Source organism: Helianthus annuus, chromosome 17 (genome assembly GCF_002127325.2).
Source record: "Helianthus annuus cultivar XRQ/B chromosome 17, HanXRQr2.0-SUNRISE, whole genome shotgun sequence".
In the NCBI taxonomy this organism is placed as follows: domain Eukaryota; kingdom Viridiplantae; phylum Streptophyta; class Magnoliopsida; order Asterales; family Asteraceae; genus Helianthus; species Helianthus annuus.
Window position 1 is genome coordinate 186860056 of NC_035449.2, and position 25567 is coordinate 186885622.

The window sequence follows — 25567 nt, forward strand, 5'->3', positions numbered from 1 at the left end:
TGGTTTTGATCTTACCACCTCTAACAAAATCACTCCCAACTCGTCAATTTTACACGACTCTACCCACCTCTTGAGTGTCAAATCAATTAAGCTTCTCATCATACAAAACAAATAATTGTTGCTTTGCCAAAAACAAACAATTTAATTCAATAAAACACAAGATAATGTAACAACTTACACCTTACATTTCATCAATCCGAAAACTTCCAAACTCAGCCGGCCTATTTCTAGAACCCTCTTCATCACCCCCTAAAACCCTTCAAGGGTTTTTCATCAGCCCCCATTATCTTCAACAACCCCTTCAAACAATCACAACTCAATCCACCAATTTTGCTTCTGGGTATTCACAATTATGGCCCCTGTTTTAAGCAGAACACTAACACCATCTTCCGTAGCCTCTGTTCCATATAGCCCACTATTTTCATCTAAATTAAACACCCAAAACAGATTATCTTTGAGAAGTGGTTTTCTGCATCAAAATAGGGTGAAAAATGGAAGCTTTTTATGTTCTGGATTGAAATTGGAAGGTGGGAAAAGAGGGAGTGGTGTGGTGGTGAGATGTGAGGCTTCTGCTGTTGCTGAAAAAGAAACTTCTGAAGGGTCTGGTGAGATGTTTGAATATCAAGCTGAGGTGGGTTTGTTTTAGTTTTTTGAATTTTGGTTGTTTTGGGTGTAATTGGTAGGGCTGTTCATGAGCCGAGCCAGGCCAAGCTCGGGCTCGGCTCGATTATAAACCGAGCTGGCTCGGCTCGGATTTGAAACCGAGCTGAAAATCTAAGCTCGGGCTCGGCTTGGTTTTAAACCGAGCTAGCTCGGCTTGGTTTGGCTCGATTTTATAATAAAAACTAATATATACCTCATAAAATTTAATAGCCTAAAATATTATTCAATAATTTAAAAGAATATATTCAAAATAAGTTCAGCCCTAATACAATTCAGACCAAAATCAAGTTTAACAACGCAAAATAAGTTTTAATTTCAATAAAATACAATATTAGTTCATTAGCATGGTAATCAATCTTCAAATATGCCATAAATATCAAATTATAAACCTATATACATGTAAATAATAATCAGTTTTTTTTGTAATATATATTAATGTATATAAAATTAAAACTTATTATAAGTAAAATAATTCGAGCTAAACCGAGCCGAGCTACAAAGCGAGCCGAACCGAGCCAGCTCGGCTCGTTACGAGCCGAGCCGAGCTAGGCTCACTTTCTAACCGAGCCGAGCCGGGTCGGCTCACTTTTAAACCGAGCCAAATCGAGCGAGCTTTTTCCGAGCTAAATCCGAGCGAGCTTCGAGCGAGCTCCGAGCCGCGAGCTTTTTGAACAGCCCTTGTAATTGGGTTGACAATTGTGGAAAATTTATGTTCTTTTGTGTCTGTTTATGGCTAATTTTAATGTGTTGATCTTTAAAGATTATATTTTCTGAATTTTTGGTTGCAGGTTTCTCGTTTGATGAATCTGATAGTTCATAGTTTATACAGTCATAAGGAGATTTTTCTTAGGGAGCTTGTGAGGTAAAGATACACTTGTTTATGTATATATATTGGGGGGGGGGGGGGTTAAGATATAAACACATGTTTTAATTAGAGAATTCAGAATTGCGAGAACTGCATAAGCACTTGGTTGCAGTGCTAATTACAATTAGTGGGATAAGGAAAAAAAGGCGGTTATGCGGTTAGCCGGTTAGTTGGTTACGAAGTTACATGATTTAGTAATTGTGTTGTGCAATATGTACATGTGTTTATGCGGTTCTTGCGATTCTCTACGCCAATTTGTTTCACTACATTCTGTGGTGAACACACTCCTATACATGTGTGTGTGTATATTTGATTTATGCTTATCTACGCTTGTTATTTTTATGAATGAATCCAACTACCTAAAACATAGGTGTATGTATAATGGTATTATTGTTTCTATGTAGCATATGTTTTAAATTTCGATAAACCATTTTCATGAATCTATTATATACTAATGATAAGTTCTAACTAAGAGCCTTGTTTAGAGCTAAACAAACGACCAGGCTCTTAATGGTTCAGACCTCTTGCTGGTTCAGCACTTATTGGTTCAGACTGTTTGTTTCGCGAGCAGATGTCTGAATGGTTTAGACATTTGCCTCTAAATGGTTAAGCATTATATCGAGTCTTAATGGTTAAGACCTATACCCTGAATTGGTCAGACATTTGCCTCTGAACGATTAAGCATTATACTGGCTCTTAATGGTTCAGACCTCTTACTGGTTCAACACTTAACCATTCAGAAGTTGCCAAACAGCCTCTTAATCTCACATTTTTTGTTGCTTCAGTAATGCAAGTGATGCGCTTGATAAATTAAGATTCTTAAGTGTAACCGACCCTTCGCTGCTTGGAGATGCTGGTGAGCTAGAGATCCGTATCAAACCCGACCCCGAAAAAGGGACCATCACGATTTCGTAAGATTCTTTACTTTTCTAGAAGCTTCCATTGCATAGTGAAAGCAGTATCTGAAACAATGTTTTTGATACTTTTTTTTGTAGAGATACTGGTATTGGAATGACCAGAGAAGATCTAATAGACTGCCTTGGAACTATTGCTCAAAGTGGCACTTCTAAGTTCTTAAATGCTCTCAAAGTACTATGTTCTTTGTTTTATAAATATATTATATTTATAAATATATAAAGAGTAAAATGCCATTTTCATCCCTGAGGTTTGACCAGTTTTGCGACTTTCATCCAAAGGTTTGTTTTTCCGCATGTGGATCCAAAAGGTTTGAAATCTTGCCATTTTCATCCAACTCGTTAACTCCATCCATTTTTCTCCGCTAAGTCAGGTGTATTTCCGTCTTTTTTCTTAACTTAAAGGGCAATTCGGTCTTTTTCACTTTTATGTAAAAAGACCGAATACTCCTGAAAAAGACTGAATTGCCCTTTAAGTTAACAAAAAAGACGAAAATACCCCTGATAACGGAGAAAAATGGATGGAGTTAACGAGCCGGATGAAAATGCCAATATTTCAAACCTTTGGATCTAGATGCGGAGAAACAAACATTTGGACGAAAGTCGCAAAACTGGCCAAATCTCAGGGACGAAAATGACAGTTTACTCATATATAAATCATAAATATCTATAATGGTTCTGTGCACCAGTTTCTGAAATGAATATTTTATGGTTTGTTGTGTTATAGGAGAACAAGGATCTTGGAAGTGATAACAGTTTGATCGGTCAATTTGGTGTCGGTTTTTATTCGGCTTTTTTGGTTGCCGAAAAGGTCCTTAATAACATTCCTCCTCTTAATTGTTTGCTAATACATTCACCTTTTTTGGAAGGGAAATTAATATATTTTATTATTAATTTTATTCAAATAGGTGTCTGTGTCCACAAAGAGTCCCAAATCAGACAAACAATACATTTGGGAAGCATCAGCTGATAGTAGCTCATACGTAATTAAAGAAGAAACCGATCCCGAAAAGCAGCTTCGCCGTGGGACAGAAATAACACTTTATTTGAAGGTGATTTATATGTTTTCTTTTTACCTATGCAGTTAATATCGGTGATATATCGGTCGTATCGGTCCCTTGGTAAAATATCGGTGTCAAATATCGGTCAAAATATCGGTACCGATATTATCGGCGATATTGACCGATATTTGACCGATATATCACAGATATTTGACCGATATAACCGATATATCACCGATATTTGACCGATATAACCGATATATCACTGAATTATTGGTGTTAAATTGCTATATATATAAATTTTGCATTATATTAAAATTACCGATATCTCACTGAGATAACCTATATTTCAAATATCGGTCCTTGACCGATATCCGATATTTTACCGCATTAACTGCATAGCTTTTTACGAAGTTCAGTTTTTTTTTTTTTTTTTTTTTTTTTTTTTTTTGTGTGGGTTTTAAAATTGAACTGATAATCTTTTTTTGCTGGTTATAGGATGACGACAAATACGAGTTCACCGAACCAAGTAGGGTTCAAGGTTTAGTGAAAAACTATTCACAATTTGTTTCGTTTCCCATTTACACATGGCAAGAGAAATCAAGGACAGTCGAGGTAAGTTCAATCTTTGATGTTATGGGCCCCACTACCGGTTCGCATTACATCATATCGGCGTAATGAATGTAACGTAATTAAATTTGACGTTCACTTTATGCAGGTAGAGGAGGAGGAGGAAGCGAAGGAGGGAGAAGAAACACCACCAGAGGTAACACGTCTAATGAGCACAATAAAATGTTGAATTAGCTTGTTGCTATATAATTGTTTTAAATATATTAAAAAATGCAATGCTGTTTGCTTTTGGTTTTCAGGGCGAGAAGAAGAAAAAGAAGACTAAAACCGAAAAATACTGGGATTGGGAATTGGCCAACGAAACAAAACCTATTTGGGTGGGTTAATGCACTTTTATTACTTTAAGTAAGATTTTAGTGGGTAGTTCGGGTCACTGTTAGGGGTGTCAATTCCTGACATGACCCGAAACATGACACAAAAATAATATAAATAATAGACTCGTTGTTTAGGTTCGCCTCGTTTATTATCTATTAATTGCTAGGATTAGGGGTGCAAACGAGCCGAGCTGAGCCCGAGTTCGACTCGTTTATTATCTATTAATTGCTATATGAAACAAAAAATAATATAAATAATAGACTCGTTGTTTAGGCTCGCGAGTTCGATAAGTGAAGCTCGGGCTTGTTTACTAAACAAGCTTATTTTTAGGTTCGCGCCCGGCTCGTAAACAAGTCTAAATAAGCTCGGCTCATTTACAACTTTAAACAAAGGGTAAATGTTCTTATATATTAATAAAAACTAATATTACACTTAGGCTGGATAAGGCTCGAGCTCGGGCTCAATAAATAAACGAGCTTTACTTTAGGCTCAAGCTCAGCTTGGGCTCGACAAGGCTCGGCTCGTTTCGAGCTTTTCCTCGAGCGATCTCGAGCAGCTTGCAAGCCTGTTTGTGCCCCTAAGTTTTGGGTTGTCGTATTTAACCATTGTAATAAACTAGGTGTGCTCTGGTTGACCTCTTTAACCCGTTTAATAAAACAGGTCGACTTGACAACCCGTTTACGACCTGTTTAATCCATTCAATATAACCCATTTACCACGTTTACAACTTGATTACAATGCGTTTACATTCCACCAACTTGTTTGACTTGTTATATACGTGAGACACCTTGTCAAAGTTGTTTATTTTACACGATTAAAATGCAGATGAGGAACCCTAAGGAAGTTGAAAAGGACCAATACAATGAATTCTACAAGAAGACATTCAACGAGTTTCTTGATCCTCTTGCATACACTCACTTCACCACTGAGGTAAAATCACCGTTTCTAATTTGTTTTCGACAAATTGCATATGACGTGAAAATCCGACGTTCTAACCGTCACAATTTATGCAGGGTGAGGTGGAATTTCGAAGTGTAATCTACATTCCCGGAATGGCACCAATGAACAACGAGGATGTTGTAAATCCTAAAACGAAGAATATACGTCTATACGTGAAACGTGTGTTCATTTCCGATGATTTCGATGGCGAACTGGTAAATTCTGTTTTTTTATTTTACATATGAATTTTTTCGAGGCGTCGTTATATTAAATGGCCTAACTACGATTCTTGATATGCAGTTTCCTAGATACTTGAGCTTTGTAAAGGGTGTGGTAGATTCAAATGATCTTCCCCTCAACGTTTCACGAGAAATTCTTCAAGAAAGTCGAATTGTAAGCTTAAAAATCTCATCTTTACCTGATTAAGTCGTACTGTTATAATCTATATAAGTGTATATTGAAAACATACTGTCCTTTTTTTCTTAACGAAAGTCGAATTGTATATTAAAAAATTTTATCTTTGCCAGAGGAATTTATATTATTGTATTCTTATATACTGAAAAAAACACTCAATGTCTATTGTTTAATCAAGAATGTCAAATATAATGTTTAAAGGTTACATCTTTACCTGATTAAATTATACTAACTCGTGGGTTACCACCCACGCTCCGTAGCGGGTTCGAAACGTAGATAAAAATAAGCTAATCGCTAAAGTTAAAGTTTTTTGATGTTTTAGTTAAGAGGCTAAACATGTCATTATTAAAGTTGAGTGGCTAAAGTTGTTTTAGTTAAGAGGCTAAACATGCCATTATTAAAGTTGAGGGGCTAAAGTTTTGTATTATTAAAGTTGAGGGGCTAAAGTTGTGTATTATTAAAGTTGAGGGGCTAAAGTTGTGTATTATTAAAGTTGAGGGGCTAAAGTTGTTTGATGTAGTTAAGGAATTATTAAAGTTGTTTGATGTAGTTAAGGGGCTAAACATGTCATTAAAATTGAGGGGCTAAACATGGCATTATGAAAGTTGAGGGGGTAAAGTTGTTTGATGTAGTTAAGGGGCTAAAACATTTCATTACCAAAGTTGAGGGGCTAAACATGTCATTATTGAAGTTGAAGGGCTAGAGTTGGTTAATACCAAAGTTGAAGGGCCAAAGTTGGTTGATGTGACAAAATAGCATATTTATAGTATATATAATTTAAGAATTTAATTTAGTATCGAAAACATACTCACCGGTTTTTCTTCTTGCACTACAGGTAAGAATAATGCGAAAGAGGCTTGTTAGGAAAACATTCGACATGATACAAGAACTTGCTGAAAACAAAGAGGTTAGTAAAAAAGATTAAATCGAAATATATATATATCTTCTATTTTTTTTTACTTAAGGTGTATATTTAACTTAAATTTAATCACATAATTTCAGGACTATAAGAAGTTTTGGGAAAATTTCGGCAAGTTTGTGAAGTTGGGATGCATTGAGGACACCGGAAACCATAAAAGAATAACTCCGTTGCTACGGTTTTTCTCATCCAAGAGTGAGGATGAGTTGATAAGCTTAGATGAATATGTTGATAATATGGATGAAAAACAGAACGCGATCTATTATATTGCGACTGACAGCTTGAAGAGTGCTAAATCGGCTCCTTTCTTGGAGAAGTTGGTGCAAAAGGATATAGAGGTATTTTTTATTATTAAATTAACTAGTATTTTTACCCGCCGCGCGTTGCGGCGTCGTACGCGAAATGATAACGTATAGACTACAATTGACCAGATTCGTTTCCGAACTAAATTTATGTCAAAACGTGTGATAACTCAAATTTATACCGTCGAATCAAAACGTATTACATTTGACCCGATTTGTTTCCAAATAAAATTTATGTCAATGCGTAATCCAACTCAAAACGTACATAAAAAACAATTTATAATGACCCGAGTCGTTTTCAAACAAAAATTACGTTAAAGCGTGTAGACGAACTCGAATTTATACCGAGGCGTGCGCCTGAAGGCGAAACGGCCAAAAAACGAGTCTGAGGCGCGCCTCATGGGGTTTTTACTGCATATGCGCCTCAGAGGGGCTGAGGCGCTAAGAAAGGCTGCGCCTCAGGTGCGCCTCATGGGATTTTCATTGTTGTTTTTGATGTTTTTGACTTTTTGTGTCAATTTCAAGCATTTCATGTCTTTTTTATGTATGTTTTTGATGAATCTGATGATGAAATTAGTTAGTATTATTATTTTTATAATATATGTAATTTTTATATTTATTTATTAAAACCGCCTCGGCCTTACGCCTCGTTTCGCCTCGAGGCTTACGCCTCGTGAGGCGAAGGGAAAACGCCTCGAAACTCGTTTCCGTTCTTTTAAACCTTGATAAGAAATTAGTTTTAGGGTAAGCTCGAAACTTTAGAAACTTGAGGGGGTCACAAAGTGACATTTACAAAGTTAGACGGTTACCTTTGACGTTATAGCAAAGTAAGGGGGTAGAAAGGGTTACATGTCAAAAGTTTGAGGGCTAAAAGAAATTAGAAAGTATGGGGACCTTTTTTTGTCAACTTCGAAAAAGTAGGAGGGTCATTTTTTTTAGAAAAGTTGGTTTTTGTCAAGTTAGAAATTTGAGGGGTGAATTTTGTCAATTTAGAAAAGTTGAGGGGTGATTTTTGTCAAATCAGAAAGGTGGTCGGCACCGATCTTTCAATTTAAGATCTATGTAATGTTTTTGTTTCCATTTTTTTTAAAATTATATTAATGATTTTGTGGGTCCCTAGTGAATGAGATCTATAGATACATTTTTGTGTCTTTATTTTAGCATATAAATTGAATCCCCAAAATGAAAATTTTAACAAACCAAAATGAATTTTAAAAGGTTATGGGGGCGTTTGGTATGCAGGTGTTATATTTAGTTGAGCCTATTGATGAGGTGGCGATTCAGAACCTTCAGACGTATAAAGAGAAGAAATTTGTAGATGTGAGCAAGGAAGATCTTGAGCTCGGTAAGCTGAGTAGTAATCGTTAGAACGGATGGTTTGGGCCCACATGGTTTTGGCCCACATTCAAAATGTGGGCTTTTATTGTTTATTGTTTGGGCTAAAAAACACATTCGAACGAGGCGTAAGTGGGCTAAAACTTTAAAAAGAACATGTAAGAGTTAATGGGTTAAATCGGTTCGGTTGACCTTTCGTCAAATTATTATTTAACAATGTAGGCGACACGGATGAGGTTAAAGAGAGAGAAAACAAGCAAGAGTATATCCTTCTTTGTGATTGGATGAAGCAACAGCTCGGTGACAAAGTTGCAAAAGTGCAAGTCTCAAACCGTTTAAGTTCTTCCCCTTGTGTTCTTGTTTCGGGAAAATTCGGGTGGTCTGCTAATATGGAACGGTTAGTATTATTTTAAGAGTAAACTTCCGTTTTGCTCCCTGTGGTTTGGTCACTTTAACGGTTTTGCCCCAAACCTTTAAAAATAACCATTTTCCTCCGATAGTTTGCTATGGTTTTTCCATTTTGCTCCCCGCCTCTAACTCCATCCAAATTGTCTGTTTTTCCATTTTGCTCAGGGAGCAAAATGGAAAAACCATGGCAAACTATTGGAGGAAAATGGCTATTTTTAAAGGTTTGGGGCAAAATCGTTAAAGTGACCAAACCACAGTTTACTCTTATTTTAAAGTGTCTTATGGTGAATTTATTTTTTTTGCCCGCTTGATTTTATGTTGAAATAATGAAATGAAATGAAATGTTAATTTGCAGGTTAATGAAAGCACAAACTCTTGGTGATACTTCAACCTTGGAATTCATGAGGGGAAGAAGAATAATGGAAGTCAACCCTGATCATCCAATCATCAAGGACTTACATGTAAGTAATATAATAATAATATTATTTTCTAACTATGGATGTAAACGGGCTTAACCCGAGCTCGCCTAAGCTCAAGTTCGACTCATTTAATTTAAGAGAGTTTGAGCCCAGGGGCGATGCTTTGAAGGGGCCAGGAGGGGCGCCCGACTCCCCGAACTTTTCGGCCAGTAGTGTTATATATAGTTTTCGTATTGAAATTTTTGGATATATATGTTTTCGAACCCCCCCCCCCCAAAAAAAAATTTCAAGCTTCTCCACTGTTTGAGCCCGAGCTTGCCTCGTTTTAAGCTCTATGTCGAATACTCAAGCTCGGCTTAAATTTAAAAAGACATGTAATTATATTAATATATTTTTAAGTATAATTATAATATTATATATATAAAATTGTATATTACTAAGTTATTTTTATCATAATTTTTGTACAATAATATTTATTATGTATCTATTTATTTGTTATGTAAAATAAAATCTTTATTTTTATAAATATAATATGCTCGTGGGCCTAGTCAAACTCGACATCTGAAGCTTGAGATCGAGCTCGTGTATTATAAGAGCTTTAATCCAAGTCGGGGTTGAGCTTGAGCTCGTCTAAGCTTGGCTTAATCTAGCCTTTAGCGAGAACCGATGTAGTGTACTAGCGGCTTGGCTCATCATATACACCCCAGTTTCTAACATTTATTTCTTTTAAATTTTAGTTTGAATTATAATTTCATATAATCATTTTGCAGGCTGCATGTAAAAACGCCCCAGAAAGCAGCGAGGCGAAAAGAGCTGTGGATCTCTTGTATGAAACAGCTTTAATCGCTAGCGGATTCACCGTAAGCTTTTCACCTAAAAAAACCCGATTTTCTTCCATTTTATTTATTTATTTTAACATTTTCTGACGGTTAATTTTTTTTGTTGGAATATTTAGCCCGATAGCCCGGCTGAACTAGGTGGCAAGATTTACGAGATGATGGCGGTTGCTCTTGGAGGAAAGTGGGGAAGAGTCGAGGAAACCGAAGCTGCTGCTTATGAGTCAACTGAATCAAATTCAGACTCGACATCTGAATCCGCTGAGACCGAAGTTGTAGAGCCGTCAGAGGTGAGAACCGAAACCGACCCGTGGAGTAGTTGATACGGTTTACATTTATGTATAAACACGGGTCATTAGCGGCAGAGCGGTTAGTGCCGGGGAGGGAGTAGAAATTTTGGATTGATATTTTTGTGATCTGTGATGATGTTTCCTTATTTAACACTTTTTGTGTGCTTTATTCAGAATTTTTTTTAGCGGGTCAGGTCAAAACAGGTCGGGTCTAAACGAGTATTATTCATATCGCTTTGAAATTATTAACAAACTTGTTTGGGCCAGCTTGGCCTAACAAACCAATCTGGCCGAAGAATATATGTATCTATACTAATAAAGTAAAACATTGGGGGATTGTTTGCGCTGGTCCAACAATCCAACCCGGCCCAAGAAATATATTTAATAATAAAGTAAAATGTCATTTTCGTTCTTGAGGTTTGGCAAGTTTTGCGATATTCATATAAAGGTTTGTTTTTCCGCATCTCAGGGTCCAAAAGATTTGAAATCTTGCTCATTTTTGTTAACTTAAGGGGCAATTTGGTCTTTTTTGTCATATGTACAAACATTTAACATAATATATAAATATTCAAAAGACCGAATTGTCTTTAACATTTAGATAAGTATTCAATAGACCGAATTGCCTTTAAGTTAGCAAAAATGACGAAAATGTCCCTGGCTTAGCACATAAAAATGGATGGAGTTAACGTGCCGGATGAGGTTTAGTCAGTTTTGCGACTTTTGTCCATATGCGTAAAAATAAACTTTTGGACGAAAGTCGTAAAACAAAACAGACTAAATCTTGGAGACGAAAATGACATTTTACTCTTAAGATTTAAAAAAAATTGTGAGTTGGAAGAAGTTAGTTTTAATAACTAATTTATTTTAAATATAGTTTGTTAATTACTTGATTACCAAAAACACTTTGACCAACTGATTTTTGCGTGTAGAGGAGGTGAAACCTGGAAAGTCAATAAAGTTAAGAATTAAAAAAAAAAAAAAATACTATTACTTCCAAAAAAAAGTAGAACTTCTGGGATTGTTCCTTTGATATATCAATCTTGGTCATCAAGGCACAATGCTTATATATAATAAACACCACCACATCATATACATCAACACAACTTAAGAGAAAATAAGCAGAGAATCAAGATGGGTAGCAAAGAAGTGAAGTTAGATAACCGGTTCTTATCGATAATCAAATCGATATTTGGGCGTTTATCATTTGAAGTAGACAAAGACATAAGTGCCAAGGACTCGGAAGCTGCATACATGGGTCGTGGGCCAGAGGCGACCATGGTTGCCGCTGCCGCACATTTCTCCTCCGCCCATAAAGTTCGTCTTATTTAGGCGGCTGCATATAAGCGAGTCTTGGATGTCCTGAGGATGCTTCCATGAATCGAAAATGATTCGATGAGTGCTAAACACTATTTTCAAGCAAACTCAGATGATAGTATCTATACCTATCATATGGGACGGTTATACGAGTTAAAATTTTATTGTGTATAATATTGAAGCGTATTACAACTCTATGAGTAAAGCTCAGTATGGTGTACTCATGTGTATTGTAATTCCCGTAAACGTTACAAGTTGATTTTCTCATTTAGCCCGCGGTAGTACGCACATGTAAAATTGTAAATAATCACGAATAATGTTTTGATGGTCAAAGTTTCATAAATTTTACGTTTTAACCTTTCATCTTTAATTTCATAGCGGTTTTACTTAACCTTAGGTTTAGTTAACGTATCTACCCCAAGCTGGGGGGGGGGGGGGGGGGGGGGGGGGAGGGGGTGTTTAGGTTTTGGGTGGTCGTGTAGTGGGTTTAGGTTTTAGCTTATTGGACAGTTGTCACTCTATAAATCCTTCTTAGGGTCAAGTTATTCTACAAAGACTTCTAATTGTAAGAAGTGTAAGAAAGATTTATAGAGTGACAAGTGTCCAATAAGCTAAAACCAAACCCACTACATCACCACCAAAAACCTACACACCCACCCCCACCCCACCCCACCACCACCCAAAAACCTAACCCCCCCACCCCCCAAAAACCTAAAAAAAAAATCCCCATCCCCACCACCACCCAAAAACCTAAACCCCCACCCCCCCCAACCCCCACCCCCTCGGCAAAAAAAAAAATAATAATAATGAAAGCAATAAATGTTTAAGGGTTTTTTTTTTTTTTTTTTTTTTTTTTTTGTAGTAGTAGTAGTGGGGTTTTTTTGTGTAGTGGGTTTTTTTAGGTTATTGGACACTTGTCACTTTATAAATCCTTCTTACACTTCGGATCCTTTGTATTTGATCCTAATCCATCCTTCTTACACTTCTTACAATTAGGAGTTTTTGTAGAATAACTTAACCCAAAAGTTTACATGATAATAGATGTGAACAACAAATAATGAAATCAATGTGAAACACTTGCAATCAGCCGTTCGGCTTACCAATCTAGACATGGGCATAGGGCCACCAAAAATCAAAGGCCTCCAATTTTTAGTAACGTTTTATATATTGTATATGTATCGGGCTCAAAGAAAAGCAAAACTAAACCATGTTTTTTTAATAAAGTTGCACAAATAAAAATTGTTTAGGAAAAAAAGGCCCACATTCAAGATCTAATTTCGAAATTAAACCACAGACATAACTGCAGTCTGCAACAACAATTGACTACTCGACCTCATCTGAATTCAGCGAATCAGGGCCTAAAATCCCTAAATTGAGCCGCAGTCATTGTTCCCACTTCCCATCATAACCTGCTCTTTCGATTTTCTAGGTTATCGGCTATTACTAACGGTAATCACTCATTGTGGCGGGTCTGTCGGGATTGGAGGATAATTTATGGGCAAAATTAGGGTAATTACTCAACGTAGGTCAATTTTAGCGGCTATTTTTCTATTAATCTCTATATGTTATGCCAAAGGGCCTCCACTTCGTAGTCCGCTTAAGGTTTACAAAAATGTTGCAACGGCACTGCTTGCAATGCGAACAACAAATACAATCGTACCAGTGGTAAATTTAGAAACAACAATCACACGTCGAATGTATCTCCAAAAAGAAGAATCGACTTGTTAAATCGCCATCCAAACAATCGTAGTCCATTTAAAAAAAATTATATCCAACACAACCCACCCAAAATTGAAATTCTTATCAAAGTCCTTCAACAATTATTTGATAGGACTTTGACAACTAAAAAGGTCACTTGACTTTGATGTTGATGCTTAGGAAATTTATAGTATTTTGAATTCTTGATTGATTTTTTTTTTTTTTAAATTAGTTCTGATTTTTATTACGGGTCGGGTTGATTGCATAGCAATATTAAACGGGTCAAGTGTAAACGGGCATCTTTTAAGTGCGTGTCAAAATTTGCATATGAGGTCAGGTTTTGACTAGAGTTTAAAAAGAGCTTTCAACTTGTTATGTTTATAGTCAATTTATTATTTTACCAGTTTAACATGAATTGAACCGTTCTAAGGGCCCAGGGGCGGTGCGTTAACATAACGCGTGATAGATATATAACGCGTTGAACATCACAAAATCCCACCCCCACCTCCAAGTATAACGCGTGATACAATCACGCAATCCGATTTCGTTATTTTTTCAACGCGGTGATGATTTATTTTGTGAGGGTAGTTGTTGGTTGGGGGGAAATTGTTGGGTGTGGTGGTGAGTGATGACCACCCCCACTAAAAAGGTTGTGAGTGATGGAAAAATGGTTGCTGACATGGCGGAACATGATTGGATATTGTGAGTGATGAAATTTTATCACTAGTGACCACCCCCCTCCCCTAACAATACACACGTGTTAATTTATTTAGTTACTTTTTATCATACTTACATATAAAATATTATCATGTAACATGTTTGTTATATCAATTAAAAGTTATTATGTTTTTAATAAACAACATACTAGCTTAAGCTAGTTTAGCCGCTTGTTGACCGGCCTTGTTTAAACTCGGCTAAATTCAAGTTTTTAACGAGTCGATAGCTAGTTGCTAATAAGTAGCTCAACTCGTTCATACCCGGTAAAGAAGTAGACATAGAGACAAGGGCGGAGGATATAGAGGGCTAGGGGGTGCCCGGCCCCCTCCGTTTTTTTTCTCAGTAATGTAAATTATATTGTATTTTTACCTGTATTTCGTCCGAAAATTAGTGTAAATTAGTGCGAGTATTAAGTCCGACACCTACTGAATTAAAAATTTTTAGGTCCCGTAACTTTCGGCCCCCACCATTAAAAGTTTCAAGCTATGCCACTAGACATAGAATTGTAGAATTGACATATCACTGTTTCTTGCTTGCAGAGGAGGATAAAAAACAGAACTCAAACCAGAAACTACTATTTATTTCAAAAAGTAGAATTTCTGGGATTGTTCCTTTGATTAATAAATCTTGGTGATCAAGACACAATGCTTATAAATAAACACATCCACACACCTTGCTTGTACCACAATCATAGAGTTCTATCAACACAACTAAAAAATATCAGAAAATAGAGATGGGTAGTAAAGACTTGAAGAACAATAATCGGTTCTTATCGATAATCAAATCGACGTTTGGGTGCTTTTCTTTCGAGTCATGTAAAGATAAAAGTACCAAAGGCTCGGAAGTTGCATACATGGGTCATGGGCCGGAGGCAACCATGGTTGCAGCCGTCGCACATTTCTCCTCTGCCCATAAAGTTCGACTGATTTAGGCGTCTACACGAAAAAACCAGCCTTGGATGTCCTAAAGATGCTTCCATGAATTCAAATGATTCGATGAACACGACACACTATTTTTTAAGAATACTACAACGTTACGATGAAGCAAACTCATCCGAGATGATAGAATAGAATCTATCATACGAGATGGTGGGTCTTTTGTAATTTGTGTGCTTTCATTGATATATAATAAAAGAGTCGAACAAGTTCGTTCAATCTCGTGTTTGTGTGTTTGATCAAGGGTCTGATTTTCCAACAAGTACACATATTAACCAATCAAGGATAATGTTTTAATACGCAAAGTTTCATAAGTATTACGTTTTAACCTTTTAACTTTTTCTTTTCGCAACATTTTTTATACCTAAACTTGCTTGTAGTTATATCATGGAATCTAAGTAGTTAATGCGGTAAAATATCAGATATCGGTCAAGAACCAATATTTGAGATATCGGTTATCGCTTTGGGATATCAGTAATTTTAATATCATGCCAAATTTATATATATAGCAATTTAACACTAACAGTTGTAATAAGTAAGAACTCACTAAGACTTAAAACACTAACATTTAACAGTACTAACTAACAATTAAGACTTAAAACACCAATAGCCAGCAATAAGAAGAAAAATGAACGGTAGAAATAAGAAGAATGGTACTGATATCGGAAAATCGGTGATTTATCGATCGAATATCGGTCCTATATCGGTCAAATATCGGACAATATCGCTGATATTATCGCTACCGATATTCTGACAAATATTTTGTACCGCTATCTCGTTAGGGGACCGATAACCGATATATCATTGACATATCGGTTGATATATGGGGATATTAACTACATAGCATGGAATACAGAAAATAAACCAACAAACTTAACTCAAAGGAAAAACATGTCTTCTACTTTAAATTACCAAAAATCTCCACAAGAACAAGTTCCATCTTTAAACAAATGAAACCGAACCGCATCTCTTACAAGAATCTCTCGATTCGTTATCTTAGAAATAAACTTAGTCGCAGTATGACAATCCCCGCACACCCTAAGGTTTTTAACAACGCGTATAGGCATACTCTTGGGTACAAATATCAACCCGAAAGCTATAGCAAGTTTCTCACTATGATGATTAAGCATCGTTATTCTTTCAGACTCATCGACGTTATGTAGCGCAAACCTCATATCCGGCACATACCCTTCGCGTATCATCTTAACATTCAACTGTTCCAGCTCAGCGTATATCTGTTCTGAATACGCACTCGATCTATCATCGGCTGAAAACACGTGCACTTTGTTTTTATACTTAATCCAACTAAATCCCGGTTCTTTTCGTATATCTTTACGTTTCATTTCTTTTCGTAACTGAGCTACCTCATCCCATTTGCCTTTAGCCGCATACATACTCGATAGCAATACGTAACTTGCAGGATTCTGCGGCTCCAATTCTTGTAACGATTTTGCGGCCCATTGGCCCGTTTCCAAATCACCACGAGATCTGCACGCGCTAAGTAATGTAGACCAACCGAACGCATCCGGGCTAAACGGCATATCGTTTATGAAACGTTTCGCTTCCTCAAGCAGCCCCGCCCGACTAAACAGATCGATCATGCAACTGTAATGATCGGAAACCGGAACAATCCCGTGTTCGTTGACCATTGACTTGAAATACTCGCGCCCTTTGTCCACTAAACCCGCCCTACTACAGGCCGAAAGCACACCGATAAAAGTTACTCCATCAGGCCGTAGTTGACTGGTCAACATTCGGTCAAACAGGTTTATCGTTTTATTAGCTTCCCCGAATTGGGAATACCCCGAAATTAAAGCGGTCCAAGACACTTCGTCCTTTATCTTCATTTCGTTAAACAACTGATTAGATTTCTCAACGGTTCCGCATTTGCCGTATAACGTCACAAGCGCGTTGGAGACGGTTATAAACGAAATCAAACCCGTTACTAGTGCTTGACCATGAAACTGCGCACCTTCTTCTAAACTGGCTAAATTTGCGCATGAACTGATTATGCTTCCGAGCGTATATTCATCCGGGTCTATCCCATTTCTCTGCATCTCGCAATAGACTCTTACGGCTTCTTCGCTATGACCGTTTTGACCATAACCCACTATAAGTGCGGTCCAAGTTATAATATTTTTATATCGCATCCTACTAAATACCTTTTCTGCATAGGTAACATGTTTACACTTCAAATACATGTCAACAAGTGAACTACCGACGTACACGTTATCTAACATATCGTTTCTTATGATATACGCGTGGATTTGAGAACCTTCGTTAAGAGCCGTACGTCCTCCACAAGCCGTCAAGATGCTTCCGAGCGTAAATTGATCAATACCGACACCCTGTGTTCTCATTTCCTTAAATACGTCAAACGCTTTCTTGTCTAAACCGTTTTGCGCAAACCCTGTAACCATCGTTGTCCACGTGATCGAATCTTTCTCACGCATACTATGAAACAACTGTTCCGAAGCTTCAATCATGCCGCAACGAAGAAGACCCATGATCATCGTATTATACATTACCACATTTCTTTCAGGCAATTCATCAAACACCTGTCGCGCGTCGTCTATAAACCCTGCTTTGGCATACATTTCCACCAACGGACTACCCACAAACACGTAAGATTCAAACCCGTACGTCACTATCTGCCCATGAATCTGCTTACCCAAACCAACCAGCCCGTTATTCGAACACAAAATAAGCATAGTCGAGAACGTAATCCTATTCAAACTCACAGCCTTTCCATCTTTCAACATCAACTTATACGCCTTAACCGCTTTATCACAATAACCAAAACTCATGTAACCGGAGATAACCAAATTCCACGACACATTATCTCGTCTAGGCATGCGATAAAACATGTTTTCCATCTCTACTAAGTTCCCGGATTTGGAATAAAGAGAAAGCACATTGTTCCATGAAAATAGATTTGGTTGGGGAATTTTATCAAACACCTTGCGTGCATAACTAATATTTCCTAGTTTATAATAACCACTGATGAGATTATTGAGCAAAAAGGTCTCGGTGTTGACTATGGTCTTTATTAGGAAGCAATGGAGCTTCTTTGCTTGAAGCTGGTTATGGGTTTCACAATACAGCTTAAGCAATGAACAATAATAGTTTGATATGGAAGAAGACATGGTTTAATTTGGAGGGAAAAAACGTTATTGATTGTTAAAGTGCAAGAGGGTAATGAAATTTGGCAAATTTAAGGGTGGAAGATGGGGTAGGTGTCCGGTTTAATGGCTCTTTTTTCCGGTTAACAACCGGGCAAGTGTGGGGCTAGAATATGTACGAAGAATTCAGTAGGAATGGCTGATTGGCTGGTGGTTGGTGCGGTCGACCAGCGGCTCGTAGTCTTCACGGAGTTAACCGGAAAAAAGAACCCAGTACCTATCACTGATCCGAATTTGCCGTTAAAAAGAAAAAAAAAACAGGGAACAGAATGTCGGACACAGAATTGCTTCAACTTTTAACACTCTAACCTTTGACTTTTCAAGTCTTTAACACGTTCTGTTTCTGTTTCAAGTCCTAACCGCCATTAACTACTCCGTTAATTACCTCACGTGCCCCTCTGACTACGGGGTGTTGTCTCTTGGGGTGCAAACGAGTCGAGACGAGCCCGAGCTTGATCAGGCTCGAGCTCGAGCTCGAGTAACTTATGAGAGTTCAGGCTCGAGCTCGGCTCGTTTGTATTTTCTCAAGCTCGAGCTCGGCTCGTTTATTATCTATTAGTTAATATATTAAATAAAAATAATATAAATAATAGACTTTTTAGGCTCGCGAGCTCGATAAGTGAAGCTCAGACTCGTTTGCTAAATAAGCTTATTTTTAGGTTCGAGGTCGGCTTGTAAACAAGTTTAAATAAGGTCGGCTCATTTACACTAAGGCTCGATAAGGCTCGACGAGCCTAACGAGCTTCACATGCGAGGCTCGAGCTCGGGCTCGATAAACAAACAAGCTTTATTTTATGCTCAAGCTCAATAAAGCTTGGATCGTTTCGAGCTTTTTCTCGAGCCGATCTCGAGTCGCTCGCGAGCCGTTCGACTTGTTTGCACCCCTAGTTGTCTTGTCTCCCTTCTCCAAATCTAAATCCAAATCCACATAGATGTTACTCCAAGAGTGGGTTATGGTTTTCTTTTCCTTTTTTTTTATATTTTTAGACACATTCTTTTGTTTAATGTATTTTATTTATAATAAATACGAATATTTTTAAAAAAATTAAAAATTGCATAAAAATTATAGAAAATTACAAATAAAAAAAAACACAATTTACCATCTAAAATTACATACTAAAATCATAAAATAATATTGCCTAAACATACGAACACCACTACTCGTCTTCAACGGGATTGCCACGAAAGTTATTCTAGATACAGTCGACTAAATCCGCACATAGGTTCCTATGCAAATGCTCACTGCGTAGCGCCCACAAATTTGAGTTTTGTTGCTCCTCGTCAACCAGCTCAACATTCTCATGAATGTCATTCTGATCGTATTCGCATATTGCTCGACCATTGTCTTCAATAATCATGTTATAAAGTATTAGACAAGCATACATAATGTATCTCAAATTTTTTGGTTCATATGCACGTGCCGATTGTTGTATTATCCCATATTTTGCCTTTATCACACCTAACAACAGTTTGACATCTTTTCTTGCCGATTCTTGGCACTTCGCAATTTTTTTCTCTTTTTTAATCACGGAGATCTGGAATAGTTTTAACAATAGCCGTATAGGGTGGATATATACCGTCGGCTAAGTAATACCCCTGCTTGTATGACACCCCATTGAGTATGGAAGAAGAATCAGAGCTGTACCTTTAATGATCTCGTCAGAAATCTCAAATCTTGCAAGAACGTTTAAATCATTGTCTGAACCTGCAACCCCAAAAAAGGCATGCAAAATCCATAAATTTTGTGAGCAAACGGCTTCTAAGATTACTGAGGGATAACCAATATCACCACACATAAATTGACCGCGCCATGCAGTGGGGCAAATTAAGCCATGGGCAATCAATGCTTCCTAGCATCTCAGGAAATCCATGTCTCTCTTCATGTAATGCATAAACCTTTTCGATATCCTTCTACGTTGGTTTACGCATATGCACCTTACTATAGAGGTTCATAATACCTTTGGAAAATTCATACAACACTCCTAACTCATTCTAGCGGACATCCTTAAATATTCATCTCATGAATCACTAGCAGCGCCATACGCTAATTAACGAAGTGCATTTTTGAAGCGTAGCAAAACCCCTTCTCCCTCTGGCATCATAGGGCAATGTGAAAAACTCATCATAATTAGCCAAATCATTGGTAATACATACGGACAATCAGCGACTCATTCGAAACCGAACCCCAAACGTTCATGAGCACCTTAAAAAAGTTTGAAAACTAACTCTAATAAATTATACAAAATAATCCTAAAAATAAATAACAAAACTTATAACTCCAAATAATTTTAAAAATACAAATTGTATAAAAATAATATACCTTTGCGATCTCTATTTAACGCAACGACCCTCGTTCTTGGTTGTGAAGTTCCTTCGTCTTCGCCATCTTCTTCCATCTCGACAATAATTTTCGCCATCTCAAGCATCGCACGAAGCAAAAAGTTTCCAGCATTTTCCTCGTTTTATGAAGAACTTATGGCGACTATTTTTTAAAAGATATAGATGAAGGAGGAAAATATATAAAAGATGGAGAGTGTGGTGAATTTTTTTGGTATAAAAATGAGGTTTATATAGTGTTAAAATTCAAAACTCCTCAAATATTGCATCAGTGAAGACGAGGTTGAGTCCCTGAGCTCACCGAATTACGGACCATGGGGTGTTCCCCGATGGAGACAAGTGGCACCTAGGCGCCCCGACCACCTCCCCGAAACCACACCCGGGCTTCTTAACATGGTACCTAATGACAGGACACATGAAACACAACCTCACATTTCACATTTTATATACTAAAATAAAAAAAAATAATATTATGTGTATTTATTTGTATGAAGCCCAACTCAACCATCCCGACCAAGTCTTTGCTTTTGGACCTTGACCTTCAGACCAGCGGTTGGACGCCACCCACAATGTGGGGCAGTCCGCTTTTGGGTTGTCCGGATTTTTGAACCATGCCATGCATGATGTATTCTGCATGCTCTTATGACCATCCCTATTTCTCATCTATCACTACCGCTTTAGGAGCATATTTTCATTTCCTCAATTACTTTTATCCATCAATTTCATAATTCAACCTATTTTATACTAATCAATCGTCCGTCACGCTTTCTTTTGTATATGTATTTTTATACAATCAAATTGTAGCAATCAATTTATATATTTACGCGCATATAATGTATATATGTATGGGCCCTCGGGGTGGGGGAGGGGGGAAGTGAAATTGCACCAATTTTTAGGTTGTTTTACTAATTTCGTGAAAATACCGTTAAAAGTGGCAGATGGTTAATCATGCGTCATGTGGTGACGTTGATAGCCGAAAGACAAAAGGGTACACACACTGATGTGGGCCCAAGTGTGGAGGAGCGGGCTATCTCGTATTTGGAGGCCCAAGACCGCGTAACAAAAGGGGCTTCACTAAAATGGCTCTAACTTGGGCTAAGGGGGTCCGTTTTGGGCATGCGACCAGGCGAAACGAACGTGAGAACGAGCTCCATCTTGCTGCAAACAGCCCACGGCGGTTTGGGTCATCGTCCGGGCCAAAAAACGCTTATTTCTATTAGTTATTTACGTTTTTACTTTTTTTAAGTGTTTTGGGCATTTTGTTTTCGGGCTTGTGTTTGGCCCGTTGTCTTTTTGAGGCCCATTTCGAATTTGGTTTCTATTTATATGTTCCTCTAGTAATGTGAAGAATCAGACTTGAATTTTGAAACTACTCAATTTTTCACTTCAAATTCCGTGCCCTTTGGGTTGAATTTTGGGGTTGGGAAAAGACCTACACGGGTATTCGCAGAATCAACGTGTTTGTTCTTTGTTATCGCTTCACGCTCTACATCACACATTAATCGGCTTTTGTCCGATTGCTGAGTGTTACGTGTCTTATGTCTAAGGCTTAATGCAAAACTACCATCGAGTTAGGGGTCTCACTGGAAGCAGAGCCACTCTATTCCTATGGAGTAGGTAAGATTATCTACATTTTACCCGCATCAGACCCTATCTTAGCTTTACTATTGGTGGGATTTACTGACTATGATGATGACGAGGAGGAGGAAATTGTAGCAATTAGAAAAAAACATATACAAGATTAATATTATGATAATCAAAATCATCATAAAATTACTTAAGTTGCTTAAAATAGGAATAATTGCATATTTCTCCTTAAAAACACCCTTAATTGCATATTTATCCAAACCAAAATAAAAATTGCATATTTCCCCTTCTCTATTAAAATGACAAAACTACCCTTCTCAAAATTAAAACATCAAGGTTAGAGAAAAATCAGATCATTCTAATTCACACGACGTTTGGTTTCTTCTTCTTCTTTTACGGCGACACAGCAGCGATTATTCAGGCCGGCAAATTCACACATGGCGATTTCGACCGGCGATTCTTTTCAGCCGGCGTTGTATCGATTTGATAAAGATGGAAACCAGTAGAAGGAACGAGGTGCTGGATCCGTTAGGTTTTTGAAGCATAAGAAGACTGAAAAAGTTCGTTTGGTTATGCGTCAATCGAAAACCCTAAAGATCTGTGCTAATCATTTAGGTATTGTTGAATAGTGTAGTTATATGCTTGTGTTAGTTGTAATGCTTATAAGTTTTTATGCATCTGATTTGAATTTGTTATTATTATGTTGTAGTTATTCCTACTATGTCTGTTCAAGAGCATGCTGGTAATGATAAGTCATGTGTGTGGCATGCTGCTGATTTTGCTGATGGTGAACTTAAGAATGAACTGTTTTGTATCAGGTTTGCTTCAGTTGAGAGTAAGTTTGCTTTTGATTAACTGCATATTGTTGGTTTTGTATAGTGTTTTGAGTTTTTGATTTGTATTGTTTAGTTCTGTTTTGTGAGTTTAAGTTAGGTTTTTGATTATTAGTTTGATAAATACAATAGATTAATAATCCTATGAAGGACGAGGAGCGATGGGGCGCCGACCGACGATTAATAAGGAAATTTTATATCTAATTACATTTTGTATGAATATAATACTTCAAAGTTAACATAAATACATCAAATTTAATATAGTATATTTCAGACATAAACAATTAAACTTACATATAGCAAATTAAGTACTTAAAAGTTCAAACTAACATGTTAATTCATGGATTGGGTCAGGGGCTCAGGTTAAAACATAGAATATAAATGGAGAATACACTTGTAAATAATTTGAATACTTCATTGGGAAAAGTGAACCGACAAGAGTCACAACAAGGTGTGTAGACATTGAATGTAAATGGAGAATACATGCCTCTGTCAAGCAAGATGGAATTCCATTCCAGGTAGGATTTATGAATTAATTATTTGTTGTTTTCCATATTGTTGATATTTTTCTATGTTATATGTAGAATTTGGGCGAGTACGAGTTTGTAGAAGTAGTGAAAATCGAGCTGAAATGAAACGCGGCGAAAAGCGTTTGGAGGTCGTACTTGATGAGTAAACATGTACTAATCGGGTTTGGCAAGTTAAAGGTATTCCATGTCTACATGCAGCTGCTTTTACTGCTTTCACAAGGGATGTAAATTGGGAGAAGTTTGTTGATCAATAAGTGCATATAGATGACGAGGAGAAGATATACCCACTTATTATCAAACGGTCGCCCGGAAGACCAAGAAAGGAGAGAATTAGAGCAAATGATGACCAAAGAAAAAAATGTAAGTGTCACCGGTGTGGTGGGTATGGACACCAACAAAAAAAAATTGCAAAAATTCAGCATCGCAAGATCAACCATCAACAAGTAAACGAGGAAAAAGAACAAAAGCATGTGAAAGTAACTAATCAAAGTCGATCAATTTACTTTTTTGGTACCAAATGGTCAAAACTTTGGCATTTATCTTTTTCATTTTTGGATATTGTTACATGGAATTTTTGTGGTTGTTCTTTTGTAATGATTTTTTGGTACTGTAATGGATTAAAGTTTTGGCATTTTGTTTTCTATTTAGATGATTGTCAATTGTATTTTTTATGATTGTTAATCTAGTTCGTGAGGAAAAATAATGAAAAAAATTTCATAAAAAAGTAGTTAAAAAGGACAAAAACTAGTAATAAAGGGTAAATATGCAATTTTCTAAAGTTTAATAAAATGAAGGGTAAAAAAGTCTTTCTATAATTTAATTTTAATAAATTAAATCAAAATGGGTAAATTTGCAATTTTACTAGTTAATAGAGGGGAAATATGCAATTTAATTTTTGGCTCGGGTATATATGCAATTTCAAAGTTTTTTAAGGGGAAATATGCAAAAAACCCTTTAAAATAAATGAAAATGTAATTAATTAAATTGATTAAATTAAAAAAGTGAAAGGGTTCTACTCTAAACACCGTACTCGTTCGCAAATGAAGATGTAGAAATATGGACCCGGATATCGAAGCGAAGCGGATCTGGGTCACCACTATCTTGAGGCCAAAAGATACAGGGGACCACCATCCAAATGTATGACGCACCCTAGGGACCAATGGCAAATAAAAAATTATTGTGCGTGGTGAAACATATCCATGCACAGAGTGGGGTCCGCCAGGCCAGATACACAATAAAGAGCCACTAACGGTTGCCAGTGGCAACAACCTGGGTGTAACGCCCGGCTCTTTTGTACTTTCCATTTATAGAAGGTTTTGATCGTATTTCTATTTTTGAAGAACTTGAAACAAAACAGAAAGTTTGTGGACAATTTCAGAGCAATTCCAGGTCTGATTTCTCCAAGGAGAAGTCAAGGAATCAAACCCCATGATTATCTAAGCAAGTAGGAAGAAGAATCGAGTGATTTCGTTAAGAAATGAGCAAGTTATACTCACTTTTGTGCAAGAGTATGAATCTGTCCGAAAATGCAGATTTACAGCTGAATTGAGAGTGAATTTGGAGTGATTTGTGAGTGTTGAAAGTGTAGAAATGCTTGGAGAAGGTGTATATTTATAGTGGAAGAGTTTGAGCATGATTGGAGGTGTTTAGAGGTGGCTTAATGGTGATTGGGTAGTGTTAGAACTTAGGATTTCGTGCTAATTCGATTAGATAATCAGCTGTTGTGTTTTTATTCCGATCTGGCATCCCCACGCGGCCCGCCTGAGGTTTCAGGCTAAGTTCACGCGGGCCGTGAGCCATTTGTGGTTCTGGGTAAGTTTCATTTTTTACAATTTGGCCCCTGAAGTTGTGTAATTGATGCTTTTAAGGTGTTTTAAGGGCCATTCTTGTCACAAAAGCATGGATTAGGTTATGATTTAGTATGAGGAGTATAAACTAAGTATAATCAATCGTATAAGTATCAAATCAAGTGTCGTTCTCGTTCAAAATACGTTCAATGCATAAGTTTAGATTAATTGCAAGTTTCACACATAGTTTCCAAGAATCACGTTTAAACAGTGATTGATTCACGAAGTCGAACATACGAGCATACATAGAATGCGTATAACACATAAATGTAACAAAATACAAGCTTCATTAATGATCCAAGTCTCGGTTTGACAATGATTACAAAGAAGGGAACAA

At 37.0% G+C, this 25567-nt stretch overlaps 2 protein-coding genes and 1 long non-coding RNA gene across 3 annotated transcripts; 2 read left to right on the top strand and 1 right to left on the bottom strand.

Moving 5' to 3' along the window:
* The first annotated feature begins 183 nt into the window (after positions 1 to 183).
* On the top strand, positions 184 to 10475 carry LOC110873297 (heat shock protein 90-5, chloroplastic). Its single transcript, XM_022122226.2, has 19 exons — positions 184 to 631; positions 1452 to 1525; positions 2314 to 2439; positions 2524 to 2617; positions 3170 to 3253; positions 3351 to 3494; positions 3942 to 4058; positions 4162 to 4209; positions 4313 to 4390; positions 5214 to 5318; positions 5402 to 5542; positions 5628 to 5720; positions 6577 to 6648; positions 6744 to 6998; positions 8205 to 8307; positions 8520 to 8694; positions 9061 to 9166; positions 9895 to 9984; positions 10080 to 10475. The coding sequence occupies exons 1-19, from the start codon at positions 353 to 355 to the stop codon at positions 10281 to 10283; spliced, it is 2388 nt and encodes a 795-aa protein (XP_021977918.1). The 5' UTR covers positions 184 to 352; the 3' UTR covers positions 10284 to 10475.
* Positions 10476 to 15792: 5317 nt separating this feature from the next.
* Positions 15793 to 18391, bottom strand: LOC110873298 (putative pentatricopeptide repeat-containing protein At1g68930). The gene has a single exon (XM_022122227.2). It carries the CDS (start codon positions 18058 to 18060, stop codon positions 15823 to 15825), a length of 2238 nt encoding a protein of 745 aa, XP_021977919.1. The 5' UTR covers positions 18061 to 18391; the 3' UTR covers positions 15793 to 15822.
* A 4092-nt stretch (positions 18392 to 22483) lies between these two features.
* Positions 22484 to 22848, top strand: LOC110871279. The gene is made up of 2 exons (XR_002553615.2): positions 22484 to 22635; positions 22730 to 22848. It is a non-coding gene; the product is annotated as an uncharacterized LOC110871279 (long non-coding RNA).
* Positions 22849 to 25567: the final 2719 nt, after the last annotated feature.